General features: G+C 42.5%; 1 protein-coding gene across 1 annotated transcript in view; it reads right to left on the reverse strand.

Annotated features, from left to right (window-relative positions):
• LOC104151802 (pro-neuregulin-1, membrane-bound isoform) overlaps nucleotides 1-19138 on the reverse strand; it is a 104767-nt gene that overhangs the window by 74961 nt on the left and 10668 nt on the right. Inside the window, exon 2 of the mRNA XM_068924592.1 lies at nucleotides 16459-17149. Coding sequence (XP_068780693.1) covers nucleotides 16459-17086 — 628 coding nt within the window. The 5' untranslated portion in view covers nucleotides 17087-17149. The remainder of the gene's footprint in view (nucleotides 1-16458; nucleotides 17150-19138) is intronic.

A 19138-nucleotide genomic window follows, 5' to 3' on the forward strand; every position in this document is an offset into this window, starting at 1 on the left:
ATCTTTCTGGTCAGGGCTGACAAGCAAGAAGGGGGTTTTCTGCAAAAGAGATTACACTTGGACCTATCAGTCCTCTCTCTGCACCCATTAATGCCTGGAGAGTGTTTATCTCCCCTCCTCTCTTATTTCAAGAGTCTGCCTTTTCACCACTTGAGCCAGAGCCTTCCTCCCACCCGCATACTTCCCTGATGCCAACACCCTCTCTGAGCAGCACTGCAGGGACTGTCCTCTCTCCTAGGCACTCTGTTGGCACCATGTCATTTTCACAGTGACAGAGGATCACGGGCCCTGTGCTGCTCGCTCCTTCCACCCCAACACTCCTCCATCTGGCACAATACAGGCTCCTTCCTCTCTGGGCCCAAACAAGAGGGAACCTCTGGCTCTTGAGAGGTGCATGCTTAGAGCAGTCAAGAAGTGAGAAGTCTTCTAGTTCTGACTGCTCAGAAGGCAGAGACTTAAAAGATGCTGATATAAGAGTTAATCCTGCAACCTTGTTTTGTGCAAATCAAAGCCATTAAATTTAATGGAGCTACATGAATGCCTAAGGACTTCAGAACTGAACCCATGCTATACATGGGGCAGTAAAAAAACAGCCCTGGAAATAGATTATGTTTAAAATAATCAGCTGAGTTTGCATATTTACGTGCAAAGATTAAATAGAAACAAACAATCAACTTATATTAGAAAAACAAAACCAAAAAACAAACAAAACCAACCAAATCCTGTAGCTGGCCAAGGTTCAGCCAAAGGGGGCATCATTTATTTAATAAAGTTCTCAACTTTGGGAAATGTGATCCCAAAACTTTGGCTAAATTGTATTTTTACAATGTATTTTTACAATGTATTTTTACAAAATGTCATTGAACTAACGTGTTGGTTTTTTCTCTCTAAAAGAAGCTGTTAGAAAGCAACCTATTACATTCAATGAGCCAATGAGAAAAAGAGCTTAACTTGAAATGTCAGAATCTGATTTTTTTTATTTAATCCTTTTTTAGTAATACCAAATGCCAGAAATGAATATATTCTAACACTGTTGTGAAGACCTATTTTCTAGCTATGATTTCTAAATATTTTTTTTTTGCAACATAAAAAAAAATCTGGAATTCAAGGGTTCTGAAATTATTTCCTTGTTATACCTTTTCACAACCATATCAAATATTGTTTAGTTGTGATTTTTCTTCCTTTTATTCTGGGATTTTCATTAATACATGCCATCTTTCAAAGAGATGAAATCTGCTTATGGTCTAGTACTGTTAGATTTCATTCCTAGTTCTACCACAGCTTTCCTCTGTGATACCAGTTAAATCATTTAGTCATGACTTTTTTCAAAATGTGGTTCTAAGTAAGGAGACCTGTTGGTGCTCAAAGACTCTGAATTCACCCGAACAAGGCAAAACATTTGTAAACTGTCACCCACAATGTTGTTATTAACTCACTCCCTGTAAAATGAGGCTGATAACTGAATACTTCACAACTCTCATAGGCTTGTAATGGATTTGAGTGCAGGCTGGTGTCAAAAGAGGTGGTCTTGACATCTCAGCCCTTTTCCCCTGCTCTGCATTCCTTACCCAGCCTTGCACTAGCTTTTATGCAGCCATAATCTAAATCCAATTGAAGAGAGCATGTGTGAGTGTGTGTGCACGTACACACAAGGCTCATTTTCAGATGGATCAATTTGCTTGTAGTAGAGTGTGCTGCTGAAGAACAACATTTTACTTTCCAATTTAATTTGAAAATAATTTGGCACTAATTTGCTCACTGAAATGGTGTGTGTTTGTGGAGGGGGATACTGCTTTATTTTCCTGTTTAATATGATGTCATGTAAAGTGGGTTCCTAGTTGGTCCTGTAATGTAAGTTGGTGACACCAACAATAATGTTGCAAACCTCACAGCGCTAAGACAGTCCAAGCTAATGGTGCAAAAGAAAGCATCCTTAGGTCTGCAGCAACGTCATTCTCTTCTGCATTGCAAACACTTACTGGTCTGAGTATTCCGTGCTCCCCCCCCCACTCTGCTTTCAAAGGAGAAGAGAAAGAATTCATCACATCACCTATTTGTATGGTCCAGCTCAAAACACCCCCACCCCCCAACAAGAACAATCTCTCTGGTATCTCAATACTGTTTAGCACAGCAGCCCAAAGGACTTGCACTACAGTGACATTTCAATCAGTCACCATTCCCCCCTCCCCCCAGGCTGAAGCCCATTAACTTCTAAACTAGGCTACTTCCTGATGCTCAGCTGAAGGAAGCACTTTACTGGGAGTTCGAAGCACAGTCAATCTTACCACAGAACTCTGGCTGGCATTCTCTCAGATGATTAAGCAGTCAGATTGGGGGGAAAAAATGACATAATTCAAGGGTTGTTCTTAACTGAGCTAGGACATAAACAATAAAGTGTCACTATATTATCTTGCTTCCATATTCCTTCCATCATCACCCCTATTTAAAAGCCATGAAGTGCTGTCCTTCTGTGATGGACTTGTGCATAATTCAAAAAGCCAGTTGCATTTAGGAGTAGGTCATTGGGTCCAAGTCTGCTGAGAGTGCCAAATAGCACATTTTTGAAGGCACAGAAAAGGGCAGATCAGTAACAGTGCAAGAAAATGAAGCACAAACAACTTTGAGGTTTCATCACATATACAAAGTCACAAATTGCCAACTATAAGGCTTTGCTTGCAAGTGGGCAGGTAACATCCCTAGCAACTTCCCATATTGCTGGATTCGTAAACATATTCTCTTGCTACATAGTCTTCTAATGCTTCATGAACATTCACTGTCTTGGTTATCTACAAGAATGGAATTTAATGCTCTTTTAATTAACAGAAGCAGTATTAGATTTCAGATGGTCATTGCACTGGTTTCTCTAGTTTTACATACAGAGGTCCAGCTATAACTGGAAGGGAAAAGAACAGTTCTAATCCTGAACAGTCACAAGATGGAAAAAAAACCTCTGTGTAGCTGAACTGCCCATTATTATTCAATGAAAACTAGAGTCAGCAAGAACATAAAGAATTGTTTCAAATATTCATCATAAACAAATCTTCATTCATTCACAATCACAAGAGAGTGGAATCTGAGTTTGCTAAAGCTTCTCTCTTGATGGGATTGATGGGGTAGCAAGTTGCCATGTTGCAACTGCTGGCAACAATTGTTTAAAGACGCTGTGGTTGACAGAGGTCACTTAACCCTCAAAGAAAAATTTCCAACAGTTAATTACTCTTGTTCTTAAAGAAAAAAAACTCAAGCAAAGAAGCAAAAAAACTGTGGTTAATGTCTAGCTTGAATTATCTGATTTCAGCTCCCCCTCATATGATGTTGCTAGGTCTTCCCTTCACAGATCTATATATCCAAAAGCATCTCTCTGTGCAGTTGCTCATAGGTACCCATGGTCAAGTCACTTGTGTTAACTTTCTCTTGGATAAGCTAAATGGACTAAACTTTTTAAGTCTTTCCCTGCAGCAGCAGGATTTCCATGACTTGAATGACATTTACAAGTGCCATTTTAAAAAAATTATCAGTATTTCTAATAGGTTATCATTTTGGACTAATTATTGGGAATATTCTGTTGTTATGTGATGTTTGTAAAAGAACTCAACAAAGATTCTGTGTACCCTTACGTAATGAACCTGAGTTCAATACCCTGGACCTGCAATCCAATATTGGTATTAAAGGTTGCACTCATTAGGTGGCGCAGGAGATGACTTAGAATCATGAAATAATTTAGGTTGGAAGGGATCTCCAAAGGTCATCTAGTCCAAGCCCTGGCTCAAACCAGGTCTATTTAGATCAGGTTGCTCAGGATCTTTGTAGTGGTCCTAACCGGAAGACCATTGTACATCAAGGAGTTAGTGATCCACATAACAGTTAACCTGAGAAGGCACAGGCCTGTGCTGTGCTGTGCTGCATGAAAAGCTTGGCCTTCAGGTCTGTGCTGTGCTGCACATATCCCTTGGCCACAGGATAAAGTTAGCTGGCTAATTGTAACAAAGGAGCCTGTAGGCAGCTCCCACTTGGCACCGACGATTATGCCACCTGCGTGTCCTTGTCTTTATCTAAAAGTGAAGCAGCAAGTTCCCATGTGAACATTCTTTTGTTTGAAAGTAGAAATGATGAATAGAATTGTTCTAAGAAAATCCTATAAGAGCTCTAAAGATCAAAATGCCAGTGAACCTCTCCATGGACAGGATCTGCACTTCATGCCATGCCCTGATTGGAGGTCCGTCCAATGCTGGACAACTTGGGGGCTCCCAGAATCTGAAGGGACATGAGATTATCTATACTATCCTATTTATCCTTCTAGTGTTAGCTCCAATAAATGGTATTTTAAGCAATACCTTATGGAGTCTGAGTGCCTTTCTTACTGGGATCATAATGAACACTAGCCCTGGTGCACTACATACAGTCTTGTCCAGTTGAGTCTTGAACACCTCCAAGGATGGAGATTCCACAACCTCTCCAGGCAACCTGTTCCAGTATTTGACCACCCTCATGGTAAAAAAAAAAAAAAATCCTTATATCTAATTAGAATGTCCTATTCTCCAATTTGGTGAGTGTAGTGAGAATACCTGCGGAAGACCTGGTGAGGAGTCAGTGACTGGCCGAGTACGCAATAGCAACCCCAGCGTGTGAAACTGCACGCTGACCGAATTCCCGGCAGGGCCAGGCATGCCTATTCCATTCTGTCAGCCATGTCTAGCTGTTTCCTGGACAGTAGCTACTCAAGGTTAGCACAGCCGAGGTAAGGAAATAGCTCCAGTAGATTTAGGGGGCCCTTGGGATATGCAGGGGGAGTCCCGCCTGGGCGTTCGTCCCATGCCTCTGACTCGTGCGTCCAGCAGCCTCCCATCAGCAACCCCTCTGCACGGTTCCCGGGGCTCCCCGTGAAGTTTGAGTGTAAGTCAAGTCCTTTATTAAATCTATCCTGTTTAACCCCTCACAAACCTCAAGTGTCTCTCTTTGCCGATATCCAACCCTCTCTCGCCCACCTTGCGGTCACAGTGGGATAGTGATTAGGAGAACAGCTATCACTACCCATTTATAATAAAGAATAACACATGTAAAATTTAACTACATAGGAAATGTAAATGTACAGCAGATAATAGCCTAGGTATACACCTTTGTTAAAATCAATGCATATTAGGATTCTAAAATTGTCAGTAACAGTGCTGAGAAATGGGACACGTCACAGCTATTTTCCAGTCTACAGAAAGAGCATAACCAGATATTACTGTGCAACTTAGGGAACCTGCTCGCTCTCTATTAAGAACCACTCAATTCCAATATCACATTCTTTTTTGAATGCTGATGCACTGAGATGCCATATTTATCAAATCTCAGTCCTGTTCAAAAGGCAAACAGAATATTCTTATATTTTCTTTGTCTTCTGTCCCACACACCAAGTTCCCCTCCCTTTGCCTAGCCTTTGCCTAGCTAAGTGGCATAATGGAATTGATACTGCCTCTGATTCTGATAGGCTCCACGCAGGCAAGTGTGGGACTCAGGATGGTGCAGCCCGTAGAAGAGGGGTTTGCTCTGGGGTGCTCCCCAAGAGTTTAGGAACCCCGGGTGCACCACGGCCAGAGCCACCACACTGTGGGGTTGCCGTAGCCTCATGAGTGCAGAGCACGAGTGCAGAGCAAACCGAGTCAGCAAAGGAGAAGTGACACCGCAGACTCACACTGTAAGCATCTAGGTACCTTGGAATTTCATACTAATAGCTGCTGAATGTACTGCTAAGCATTCTGTTGACCATCCTGTTGGCATCCATAGTGTTATCACCTGAGGCCATCTGTTCCACTGTCCAGCTATGGTCTGGCACTGATTGACTGAATAATAAACTAAGCCCAGGAAGGATAAAAGAAAGTAAGCTACATACCTCTGTGTGGACTCGGACTCACCGTCAGCTGGCCTGTGGACCCGACAACCCACCCATCAGCAGGGACGCCCCTGATGCCAACTGCCACAGAGAACCTGAATCCTCTTGGCACAGCTCGAGCGTGGTGAGAATAATCTGGGGAAAACTATACCGGAGGGGTGGCCCGTAAGGACAAGGAAAGGGTGAGAGCGGTCATTATACCGTGCATCCGAGAGCAGTCATTGTACTGTGCTTCTGTGGCTTAACCATAGAGCTCTAATATGTGTAGTCTGTTCTGTTTTTAATTCTTTACTATACTTCTTAGCTTTGTTATACTTGTAGATTGTCTGCTGTTAATTGTTTAGTGTTGTCCAGTGTCCGTCATATGTGTAGAACCGCTTAGATCTAATAAATTCTTACATCTGACAAATGATGATCTCTCGAGTTCAGTGCAACTAACCCCAGAATCCGAAAAGAATCCCGGATGCCCCTCTAGTGGTGCATCACAGATTCACAGCTAGTAATTCTGCTTCCTGAGTTTGTTACCAGTTATCTGTATACATTTACAGCAAATCCTTTTTTTCTATTCCCTCCTCCAAATTTGGAGGCAGAAAAGCTGCAAACACTAAACAGTCAATTAGCATCATTAGGAAAATTAGAGGATTGCTTGAAAAGCTACTGATCCAAGAGATCTCCGTTAATCTCTATATCACAGCAAATTGAAAAATCTGGAGCTAGCAAACAAGTACAGCCAGAGGTTGCCAGCCATATTCTTGAACCTTTATGTGTTCAAATGACAATGTGTGTGTTGGCTTTATAATCCATAAACTGTTTGATAGTGTAAAAGGTGATTTTTTGGGGGCATCTTTCAGTTAATTGGCTTTGAAAAATAGATGTGGTGTGCTAGTACACTGATTTACCCTTTTATCCTGAAACATAGCCTTTCTTTGCACACAAACAGAATACACACACACACACACACACAGAGCTGTACATCATGAAAACTACATATTTGAAGGAGCTAAAAATGGCAAATGTTATTATTGATAACCTTTAAAATCCATTAATGCTGTCACTGAATCAAAGTCTCAAAAAAAAAAAGGGTGGATTGATAAATCTGCATGAGGCTATAGCTGGAGTGCATTGAAGGCACTTCAATCAAAGTGACAGGAGGGATTCAATGACAAAAAGCCACTTTACCATCTCTACAGGTGGAAGAAAGTGGCTCCAGCCCTTACAGAGGATGGGGGGAGCAAGGCACAAAGGGCACTTGAACCTCAGAATCCCTGAAAAAACAGTAGTGGGCAGGGCCTGAAGATGAGAGGAACTACCCTGCAGAGCTTCCTGTAGAAGTGCAATATGGCCAAATAATGGATTTCATTTGTACTCTGCCCCTTTAATAGGGGGTAGAGATGCTGCAGGATCTTCTGGAAGGTCAGCCATGAGTCCTGTGCAGAATGCAACTACCTATGGCATCGAGGAACAGATCCTCCTTGTTTTCTTCTAGTTCAGGAAGGGTCAGACCTCCCATTCTCTCCCATTCTTTGTAGTATATCCATTCCTTCCCAATTTCCCAGCAGATGCTTTCTCTGGCCATCTCACTATGTTCCTCTATTGCTAGTATGAGTTCAACAGCTTCTCCAGGCCGCTGTAAGAAGCCGTTTATCATCCTTCCTATCTTGTGCTCTTCAATTCCAAAACACCATAATAAAATAATCCAAACAGGAAACTGGTTTGTTCCCTGCTCAGAAATTTTCATTCTTCCATTCCCTTATAGTTCTCTCTCTCATCCTGATACCCAGCTCTTCATCTCCCACCATACAGCAAACCATCCTGCCAAGCATCCTGATCTTCTCACCCATCATAAATCATTGCGTTAGAAACAGCTTGCCAATTTCTCACAAGCCAAGGAATTCTGTCCCTGCCTGCTAGTCCCATCTCTCTTGAGCATATCAGCTGTTGTGACTCTTCTTGATATCATCAGGCTCCTGAATTCCCATGTCCCTTTGATGATATAAGATGCCTGGACATCATGCAACCCTATCAGGCTGAGTTAGTGCTGTAGTTCCACTGTGGGATAGAAACAAAAGAAAATCCATCATATTATCAGTGTCTTTAAATTGGGTACACAAGAGTGATGCACAGACACTAGAATTCCTCCTTCTAATGAATCCATACTCTGGAGCTGCTGTCACTTCAGTGGAGGTTTTGGAAGGAAGAATCTGATCCCAGTGGAGCTGAGACAAACTGATGTAAGAGAAGTACAACCTTGGGCCATCAGAGGAAGAACTACTTGGAAGCATGAACAGGAGTCAAAAGAACAGAGGAGTTCCCACATTTAAAGCCACTGAATCAACTTTTCATTGATCTTAGAAACTCTGTTGAGGGTGTCCTTCAGAGCAGGGTCTGGCTGCACAGAATTGGCTGGGAAATGGGAAAGATGGACTTGGTCCTTAAATGCACACAGCATTGTCAATGATGGGTACTACCAGGTCCTTCCTTTCCTTTACTGCACCTTAGGATTGTTTTTCCACCCCAGCAAGAAGTAGCATGTGAACTTTGGGCCAGCATAAGGAGCATGACTGTGAGGGTCTTAGTGTGTGTGATGCGCTGACGACAAAATTACTGATTTACTGACTAAAATATGAAATGGACACTGGTGTTAATTCCTGCATTTTTGAGTACTGAGCAGTGACTGAGAAGCCAAACAATACCAACCTTTGTTGGGATTCTGGACTAGCCCACATGTGAGCATCATGCCAAAACTATAGATTTATTTAACTGAAAAATAGGAAAACATGAAGGTTGCTAAAATAATTACAGGGCTGAAAATAATTCCCTCCATGGAGAGAATTATGGACCTCAATCTGCCTACCTTGTGAAAAAAGATTTATCCAAAGGTGAGTTGATTACAGCGTATAAGTACCTTTGTCAGGGGGAAATATAAGGCACAGAAGACCTTTTTAATCTAGGAAAGAAAGGCATAAATGAATGAACGGCTAGAAAGAAAAACCACATTCAAAGTCAAAAAAAGGCACTCCTGCTTAAAAGACAAACGAGGAAAAGAAAAAAGGTAGACATTGTTTACCTCCCAGTTTTCACACCACAACTGGATGCTGATCTGGAAGAAGCCTTGTAGCGAGAACACCTGCAAAAGATCTGGCGAGGAGTCAGGGGACTGCCAGAGTATGTGACAGCAGCCCCAGAGCGTGCTCTCTACACTCTGATCGAAACACGTCAAGGCTGGACATGCGTATTTCATTTTGTGAATGATGTCTACATGCTTAGCATGAATTCACCAAAGGGAAATCATGCTTAATCAATCTGATAGCCTTCTATGATGGGATGACTGGCTGAGGGGAGAGCAGTAGATGTTGTCTACCTGGACTTCAGCAAGGCACTGTCTCCCATAATATCCTCATAGGCAAGCTCAGGAAGTGCAGGCTGGATGAGTGGACGGTGAGGTGGATTGAGAACTGGCTGGATGGCAGAGCTCAGAGAATTGTGGTCAGTGGTGCAGAGTCTAGTTGGAGGCCTGTAGCTAGTGGTGTCCCCCAGGGGTCAGTCCTGGGCCCAGTCTTGTTCAATATATTCATCGATGACCTGGAGGAAGGGACAGAGTGCACCCTCAGCAAGTTTGCTGATGATACTGAACTGGGAGGAGTGGCTGACACACCAGAAGGCTGTGCTGGCATTCAGAGGGACCTGGACAGGCTGGAGAGATGGGCGGAGAGGAACCTCATGAAGTTCAACAAAGGCAAGTGCAGGGTCCTGCACCTGGGGAGGAATAACCCCAGGCACCAGTACAGGCTGGGGGCTGACCTGCTGGAAAGCAGCTCTGCAGAGAAGGACCTGGGAGTCCTGGTGGACAACAAGTTAAGCATGAGCCAGCAATGTGCCCTTGTGGCCAAGAAGGCCAAGGGTATCCTGGGCTGCATTAGGCAGAGTGTTGCCAGCAGGTCGAGGGAGAAGACTGAGAGGCGATCTGATCAATGTGTGCAAGTATCTGAAGGGAGGATGTCAAGAGGATGGGGCCAGACTCTTCTCTGTGGTGCCCAGTGACAGGACAAGAGGCAACGGGCACAAACTGAAACACAGGAAGTTCCATCTGAACCTGAGGAAAAACTTCTTTCCTGTGAGGGTGACTGAGCACTGGAACAGGTTGCCCAGAGAGGTTGTGGAGTCTCCATCCTTGGAGAGATTCAAAAGCCATCTGGACACAATCCTGGGCAATGTGCTCTAGAGGACCCTGCTTGAGCAGGGAGGTTGGACTAGATGATCTCCAGAGGTCCCTTCCAACCTTGACCATTCTATGATTCTGTGAAATTTCTCAAAGAACCAGTTCTTTGTCCACGGTCCCACAAAGCCTTTTCAATTAACAGTGCCCCATCCTAGGTGAAATACACTTTGTCCTTTAAGAAGCCCTTCATCACCTGCCACAGTATCTTCTAGGGCTGTCTACTCTTTCCTGACACAGAGTCAGAGCAGTCTCTGCCCAGGTACTGTCTGCAGTAAATTGGTAATCACATGTTCTCTCCCTGAACCAGCTGCCTCATTGCATTGCTATTGATTCTGAGTCAGATTTCTGCAGCAAATCTATTGCATTTCCATTAGTAAGACTGCAAAGGATGAAAATGCTCATTTATATCATTTCAGCTCTGCATCACAATGAATCTGCTACTTAGCCTCTTGCAAGCCAAATTCTGCCTTCTTATCTTATGCTAACGAAGTTCTCCAAGGTTTGTCTGTACCCAAAGAAAGACTACTGTCTGCACCACAAACCTGAGGTGGGCTGCTTTGTGTATTGATTTGCAATGCACAAATAGGAAATATAATATTTCACTTAAAAGTATAATAGATGCTAAAAGATGATAATTTTAGCCCACTGCAGTGAAAATCCAAACCCTGAGCCTTATTATGACATCAGTATTTAATTAGCTTTGCTTAGAAATTTATGATACAGTGCAGTCTCAGATGTTATTTTTAATAAAGAAACAATGTCAATATACTCCATATAAAATGTATATATATATTTTTTATATACGCATGTGCAAGAACATGCATATGTATATAAATGAGGATGGAGGCACTGTAAAAGTTCCAGGTAGCATGAATACATGACTTTTATTCTCAGTGAAGCTTACAAATTAAAATCAAGCTTTTTTAAAAAATGCATAAGTGCAATCCATTATTTCACACCGAGAACTTCAGACTATTAAGAGAAATTACTTCAGAAACTACTATTTGTTTTCCCATCATGTTCTGAGCTTTATAAAACAAAATATTTAGAAACAAAAATGCACCTCTGAAGTAGTTATGAAAGCCACGACTTTAGGGGGTGTTGTTCCAAGGGAAGGGAAAACAGGGCTGGGCACACAGATAAGTTCAGCCTTCTGCATGTTAAGTAGGAGAAGAGCTACTTCTATGCAAAGCATGAACATTAACAAAGAGAAAAATAAGAGAGTAAAAAAAGATGCAGAATGACAAGAAATTCTTCTGAAATGTGTGCTCATTTAGGGCATTTTAAAGACTGACTTACTGGGGTGGGGAGGGGAAGTCTGTATACCTCAGTCACCGCTTTAGTATGCTTAATGGACCTGAACTCCCTAAATTTGTGGCATCTTACACACCTCTTCCCATCAGTCCTAACTCTACTTTACTCTTAGTATTACTACCATGACTGCACACAACTACAAGCCCCCGTGAGCACTGGGATATTGTAGCAAAAAAAATTGTTTTAGGGAAATACAGACTGGCTGGCTTAATATATTGGTACTTACTTTATTGCTGAGTTTGACACAGAACTTGTTTGGTATCTTTTTTCATCATTTTATCCATGTTATCACTTTTTTTTAACTGCATACACATATGTACAACTATAATTATAGCTTCTCTTTGACCAGAAGTTATTAATACACAGGACACTAGTCAAATAAAACGTATGGCTTCTAAAGGGAGTCTTCATACAGTATAGCTTAAAACCCCAATTTAGGAAGTTAGTCCTCTTTATATGCTCAGTGGAGAAAGAGTCACTTCCAGGGGGCAATTTAGAAAATCCAGGCTAGACTCATGCTGGCCATCATTCCCAGGAGGGGGTCTCTTTTTCTGCTGACTAGGAAGCTGATGGGAACCTAGATTCCTAATGCAGGCACTTAGGTGTCAGAAGCTAAGCAACCTTAATACTGCATCTGAAATGGAGTATCAACTGCTTTAACATGATCTTCTTATGCATCTTTAAGCTTTGAGAAATACACAATCTCTTCAGGCACTGCCCTACATAATAATAGAGAGTATATAACAATATGCTATATAGCCTATGCTGTATCCTCCTGTGAATACAGCTCCCTGCAGCTTTCCGAGGAGACATCCCTGACCTTGATACTGTGGAGGAGTGCCAGGCATGGATCTGATCCTAAAATATTTTTCTGGGGCTTTGAACTACAGAGCATGAGTCAAAATCAGACTGCACTGAAAAAGGAGAACAAATGCAATGAGTACCTTAGAACTTGCTACAAACAAATCCTCACCATTCCAAAAAGGGATTCCTTAGCTGGACTACAGTAATTAGAACTTAAGGGAAAGACTTCCTCTAGTTTGCCACAGAGAGAAAATGTAACCCTTGCAAATTACTGTATATAGGGGAAAGGAGAGGGAGAGCAGGGAGGGAAGACAGACATCAAATGCAGAATTGGAAAAGAATAAGAAGGTAAAAGAGGCACAGAGAAATTGTGAGGACTGTTTACAGTATAATACAAAACCAAGTGAAAGGCAAGTTTTCTTTCCATTTTTTTCCATCCCTAACTCTAAAACAATACAAGAAATTCAGCCATTTTTCCTGGATTACTTTTGAGGGAAGCTAAGATTTTTTCTTTTGTAAATGTCCATTATCAATTCTGAACACTTCTTTTAACACCCTTCCTATGGAAAATGAGAAAACAGCATTTTTTTGCTAATGCTCTTCAGATCCAACTGAAGATGCAGCAGACATTAGAAACATGAGAAGGTAGTGGTCCTATTAGGGGTGGCTAACAGTGTATATAGCACTTTGCCTTTCTGAAAAAATTTTCGAAGTGATAGCCAGTGCCTGCGAGATAGGAAGGAATTGTTCTTACTGAGAAACTGAATCAAGGATGGGTAGCAAACCTTATGTAACAGCCACTGCCTGCACCAGGATTGGCATGCACAAGGTCCAGCTCTGCACACACACACGCTCCAGCCAACACAACTCAGTGATCATTAAGATAGGAAGACAGAGACACGGTTGATGATAGTCACAGACAGGTTGCCAGTCAGCCACAAATGACATGAGGCATTCATCTGGCAGAAAGGCCAGACCTGATTAACTCACTGGATCTAAAGAAGACGAAGGAAACCAAAAGAGGAAAGGCCACATGAGCAGCTCAGTTGGGCCTGCTCAAGAGGAGCAAGTTAGACATCATACTCTTCCAGACCTTCAACAGCCCCTAGAGAAACCTGAACTGCTCCAGTAAAATAGATTTACTGCCTCTGTTAAAGGTAGAATCTAATCTCCTGTTTTGCCTCTTAAGTGGTCAATGACACATGCTCCCAAAGCCAAGGGCTTGGGCCCAGTTCTCTGTTGCCAGGCCCCAGCAGCACCCTTCTGCTTTGGGGAAAAGCCAAAACACAGGAGCTTTGCATGTCCTTTGCAGGGCCATAATCACAGAAACACAAGACCATACTGATCCAGCACTATGGTGTAATAATGGGGACCAACAGGGCCTTTTGACTGTCATAATAAGCTGTAAATTACTTTGCCACTAGACATAAGTGCTTCTGAGGCCATGAGCTGAAAGAGCTATAACAAGGGGAATGTTTTGTTTATAACTATATTAAATCATGGAACTGTATTTAAAGGTGATGGTGGAGGGAAAAATACAATTTAGCTCCTGAACTGTGTTAGCATTCTTATGATGTATGCATCCTCACAGAGATTGCAGGTTAGCATATAATATTATATCCCCCATGTAATTAAACCTTCTGCAGTGTAATTGAGCTAAGACTAACATGCTCCCTACATATGTGGATGCTTTAAAACATTCATCTTTACTTTCTGCTTCAGCAAAGGAAACATAACATTACAATATAAAACAGAATACACAAAAGAATGGAAGAGATTAGTTCTATACTGATAAAGGGCAAAGTGTAATAATAGATGGGAGACCAGTCGAGTCTAATGCACCAGACACAATTACTAGGATTGTCTTTCTCCTGCTTTCTTTCCCAAGCTCCAGGAGAAAGAATCAATTAGCTCTCAACAGACTATAACTTTGAAGGATACAACTTTAAGGGGAATATGTTGAGTAAGACAGAAAACAGAGAAAAGGATTCTGAAACTCATAGAAAGGTCTGTTTCAGAAACAATACGTCAGTCACAGAATGAGATGTGACAGCTCTTTCTTAGTTCTAGGTTAAAAAATTATTACTAGCACAAAAGAGAAGGCTCATGTGCTCTCCAGGAACAAGTTATATCTCTCTTCCTGAAAAGGAAAAACAAATGTAGCTGCTTCAAAAACCCCAAGATAATATTTTTAGAACTATCCAAAAAGGATTTTTTTTTGTGCATCTTTGAAGGCAGATATTTGGCAACATGCTTTCCCACTATGTTTTCATACAGATGCAAGGAACTACAGCCCCTTGCTACTGTTAGAATGACTACTGTCTACAAGACTTTCTCAGAGCAAACCAAACTAAACCTACCGTTTCCCTCCCCCCATCTCCCCCCCCATCTCCTTTCAGTCAGTATCTATGTGGAAGTCAGATGCCTTAAAACACTTAGGAGACGTTTATCTTAAGAAAAACAAGCAAATGGTAAAAACCCCAACCCAATCACTTAATTACTGGACACTCATTTCTTTCCCAGATGTAAGCAGATCACAATGCAGATAATGGCTTTTTTGCCAGTGACTGCTCCAAAGATTTTTCCCCTTCATTTACTTCAAAGCTCAAATTATCAGGTGAAGAAAAAGGCTCTTCTCTCGCATGGAAATCTGAAAGGGGGAGGGTGGTTCTGGCATAACTGGCTCTTGGTTGTTTTTCCCTCTTTTCAGCAAGAAGCCACTTCAGCTGGAATGTTGTTCTCTGGTCACTCTATCAAGTAAAAAGAGGTGGTGACTACAGAGAGATCTGCCACATTTTTAGTGCCACTTATGAGATGCAGATGAAACCACTACAAAAAATGATTTTCTGCATTTGCAGGAAAAAAAAATCCCTTAGTATAATTTTGATATTACTGCAAATCTGGTTAAATGGCCCAATAACTCTCATAATAGCTTGCTTAACACAGACAAAACAAGCTCTCATTTAATTTCTCAGCTATTTCCCTATAACATCATTGCCTTCAGCAAAGTTACTTTTCATCCAACAGATGGGTCATGACTCATTATCAAAGCAATAGGCAGCAACATTTCTACAGGAGCTTCTAAAATTGCCTTTCAGTGATTCTGGAATTACATCCAACAGTAAGCTGTTCAGGACTGATTCTCAGCTGGTAGAAATGGGTGAACCTCCACTGAAAACACTGGAGCTATGCCCATTCTCATCAGCAAAGCAGTTGGCCCAATATACCATATCTAATCTAATTGTCACACATCTATACTGAGACTGAATCTGCTGGGGCTGAATTCAGTGGCAAATTTCAAGAGCTGTCAGGGCATCAGGATGAGGTCCAGTACGTACTAACCACAAAGTGTATATCCTGCCATATAGGAAGGGAACAAGGGAGAGAAATGAGATGGGGGTCCTGCAAAGCAATTTACAAGGAACCAAGCTGCTCATTTTGACCACTGCAGCTTTCTGCTGAAAGCTGCAGCCCCGTGCTCTCACAGAACAGCATGCTGCCTTCTCTCTTACTAGAGATGCACAATTTTACACAGCTCAGGAATTGCTGGTTTGATCTGCTCTAGATCTGATGGGTTAATATGATGAATATCAAAGAAATTAGACTTCAGCCATGCAGTGTTCTGACGATTCTGAAATTGATTCAGTGATTCTGAAATTTCAGTGATTCTGAAATGCAAAGAAATGTGCCCTCTGTTCTGAAGAAAAGGGAAAGATCATAAATATAACTGCTACATTAACAACTCTCAGTGTCTTTAGCTGTTTCAAATATGCTTTCACTCTTTCCCACTGCTCTCCCTGACTGTTTCAGGAAGATGATGTTTACCAGCAACAGAATTCAAGGAGAAGGCAGCAGATGTCGTCTGCAGGCAGGGCAAAGAAAATGAACATGCATGGAAGATCCAGTAAAAGTATAAGAGAAATAGCCTGCTAGACTATGTGGAACAGCTATTAAGTAAACGCATATCAATCAACCTAACCACATGCTTCCCTACAATTGGATGCAGAGAAGTAGCTTGCACTGACTCTTTAAGAAGATCCCAAACCAAGCCCTATTTATTGCCGTGCACACCTAGTAGCAGTAAGTTCAAGAGCCCTTTGATGCAGTCCTCAGAATGTAACACATGCCACACCTGCCTTAGCACATTTTTTAGCATGCCAATCATGTGCCATCCTTGAGGACAGCTGCAGAAAAAATAAGTACCTTTTTGTGGAAAGAAAAACAAAGAAACATAGCTTCTACTTACAAAGTTTTGGAGCAGTTTGGAGACTGGTTTCTGTTGCTTGTGCCTGGAACACTGTGGTAGGCTCCGGGGCAGGTGGTGACAATGAAGGTGCAGCAGAGGACAACAACCCAACATCTAAGATGCGGTTATATAGAGAAGGCTGGAGGAATGGTTTGGAGGGCACAAGCAAGCTGTCAGTTTGCATTGTCACTTCAGCCTTGCTCTCAGGGCTAGTTACGGGGAAAGGTGAGGCATACACCTCTGAAGGTACCCAAGCAGACAGAGCTGTAGGATCCACAGCACTCTTTGGATTTTGTCCTATCCTCCCAGGGTCAAGGTAGGTAGGAGAGTCATACTCAAAAATCTTGTCCACAAACACCCATTTGAGGCCAGCAATGCAGAGGCAAAGGCTGAGCAGGCAAGCCAGGATGGGGGCGATGCAGATCTTTTCAGAGTTTAGGCAGCCCTTCAGTTGCTCTGCCTCCAGGCACACACAGAAGGTAGCAGGAAGGCTTGCTATTCCCTGGACCCTCCTGTCCTCTCTTTGGGTCCCTGGCATGTTCTTCTCAGATGGGAGCCCATCAAGAGATGAATCAGGGCTCAGCTGAGCTGAGGAGTTGGGGAAAATGTCAGCAGCTACTTCAGACATGTTTAAACATCAGCTCTCAAACAGCTCACCTCCAAAAGGCTTTAACTCTATCACAGTCCATTACTATAAGACACAGACAGAAAAATATGATAATAATAGTCACACAGCTCTACAAAAAAATCAGAGTGGAAGTCAAAGAGCCCGAGTTGAGCAACATCATCCAAATTGGAAGAGGGTTAACATACACAAAAAAATAGGCAACCAGCCTCCCTCCTCCATCCAGAGCTCTCTCTATCCCCCTTTCAAGCAAGAGTAACTTCGTAATTATTAAGCTCCTGTTTCCTGGCCACTTTTAGAATTCCTTAAATGCCTCTCAAGGAACTCCAGCTCTTCCAAGGGAGGGAAAAAACATTCCCAGAAAAGCAAAAAGAACAAAACAAAACAGGGAAGAAAAAAAAAGGAAACCAGAAACAAGGAACAAATTGTCTAGATTAAGTGAGCCAATAGCTTGGAGCAAAAGGCAAGACTCTCACCTTGAGCATCTGAGGCTGGTATCTGCTTAGAGGAGGAAAACAACTGTCATGCAGCAGAATAAGCAAAAGCAAAATCACTAACAACAGCAGCAGTGACAGTAGCAGCAGCAGCATCCTGTTGTGTTAAAGTGGCATCTGAAAGAGGCTGAATCATTACAGAGCAGCAGGTGCTTGCTCTCTGAGCATCACTGCAAACAATGTTACACAGAGGTTTGAAAGGAAGAGCAATGCCAAGAGGATGGTAACTCCCTTTCTCTCCCCTCCCTCTTTGTCCTTCCTGAGCGATTGAGTGCTTGTTCACTTTCCTCCTTCCCAGCCCCCTTCACGATCTGTTTCTCTGATATACAGACACATTCATTCTTTCCCTTCCCCACCCCTCTGCAGGGCTGATCTGAGTGAAATCAGTACACCCAGCAACACAGGACTGTCAGTGACTTCCTATTTTATCCAATTAGGAGCCATAAAGGCCATCAAAAGGAGGCAGGCAGGAGTTGTGCATTCATTCTCTCCCTCTCTCTTTCCATCCAGTGCTTGATCAGAGGAGATCGCCATCGATTATACAACCTCACCAAAGCCAGGATGAGGATGGGGGTGTAGGTGGGAGCTGTATGGGCTAGACATGGGCTCACTAAGTCTGATATCTGATCTCTCCCAAGGGGAGTCAACTGTCTTCTCCCTTCCTGACACCTAGAGACAGCAATTTCTTTTCAAGCACTGTAGTAAGTTTGATTTACTAACAATAGTGCTGGGATGCATCTTAGGTCAGGCAGGGGGGGAAAAAATCATTCCAACCTCTGACAAATTTGCATTTAAATTATTACAAAGAGGCAGTTTGTATCATCTTTTATATTCTGTTTTCCAATCCCTCCCCACATTCCTTTAAAAAAGAAAACTAAACCTTAACATCAAACCCAACACTTGAAAGTACTTTTCAAGAGCTGGCATGTTCCTTAACATACAAGAATACAGTGTTTAAGTCCTCACCCCCATTTGACAAAAATCAAAGAATTTCAAAATTAACAAAGCTTCCACTTTGCTCTTAATTTGATCATCATTCTTCAGCGCTGTGGGGGTCTGTGTGGTTAGGGGGTGTGTAGGGGAGGGGCATGAGAGGAGGGGGTTGGATTGGAGAGGCTAGGGAGGGGTGTGGTGGAGTGGGAGGGTTAGGGAGGGGAGGGGTTAGGATTAGGAGGGGAGTGAGTGAGAGGGGGAGGGGTTAGGGGAAGGGCTAAGAGGGAGGGAGGGGTTAGGGAGGGGGCGTGGTTTGAAAGGGGGCGTGGTATGTGGAGGAGTAATTACTATTCCTATACTCTGGGACTGATTCTCATTTCACCCAGTGCAGTGAGTGAAAGCAGGAGTAAATTGACAGAGACCAGTTAAAATAGTGTAAGTGAGATTAGAATGAGCCCTTGTACCTCCTGCCCCAAGTATGTCTGTGTAACAATATAGACGTACATGCATAAAGGAGAGGGACAGGTAGCACAAGTTCCAGTTCCTTGTGCAAACATTTACACCAAAGATTTGGTAGCATGGAGTCCCTTTTCTCCTTGGTGTAAATGTCTGCACAAGGCACAAGGAA

The sequence above is a fragment of the Struthio camelus genome, chromosome W, assembly GCF_040807025.1.
Source record: "Struthio camelus isolate bStrCam1 chromosome W, bStrCam1.hap1, whole genome shotgun sequence".
Lineage (NCBI taxonomy): Eukaryota > Metazoa > Chordata > Aves > Struthioniformes > Struthionidae > Struthio > Struthio camelus.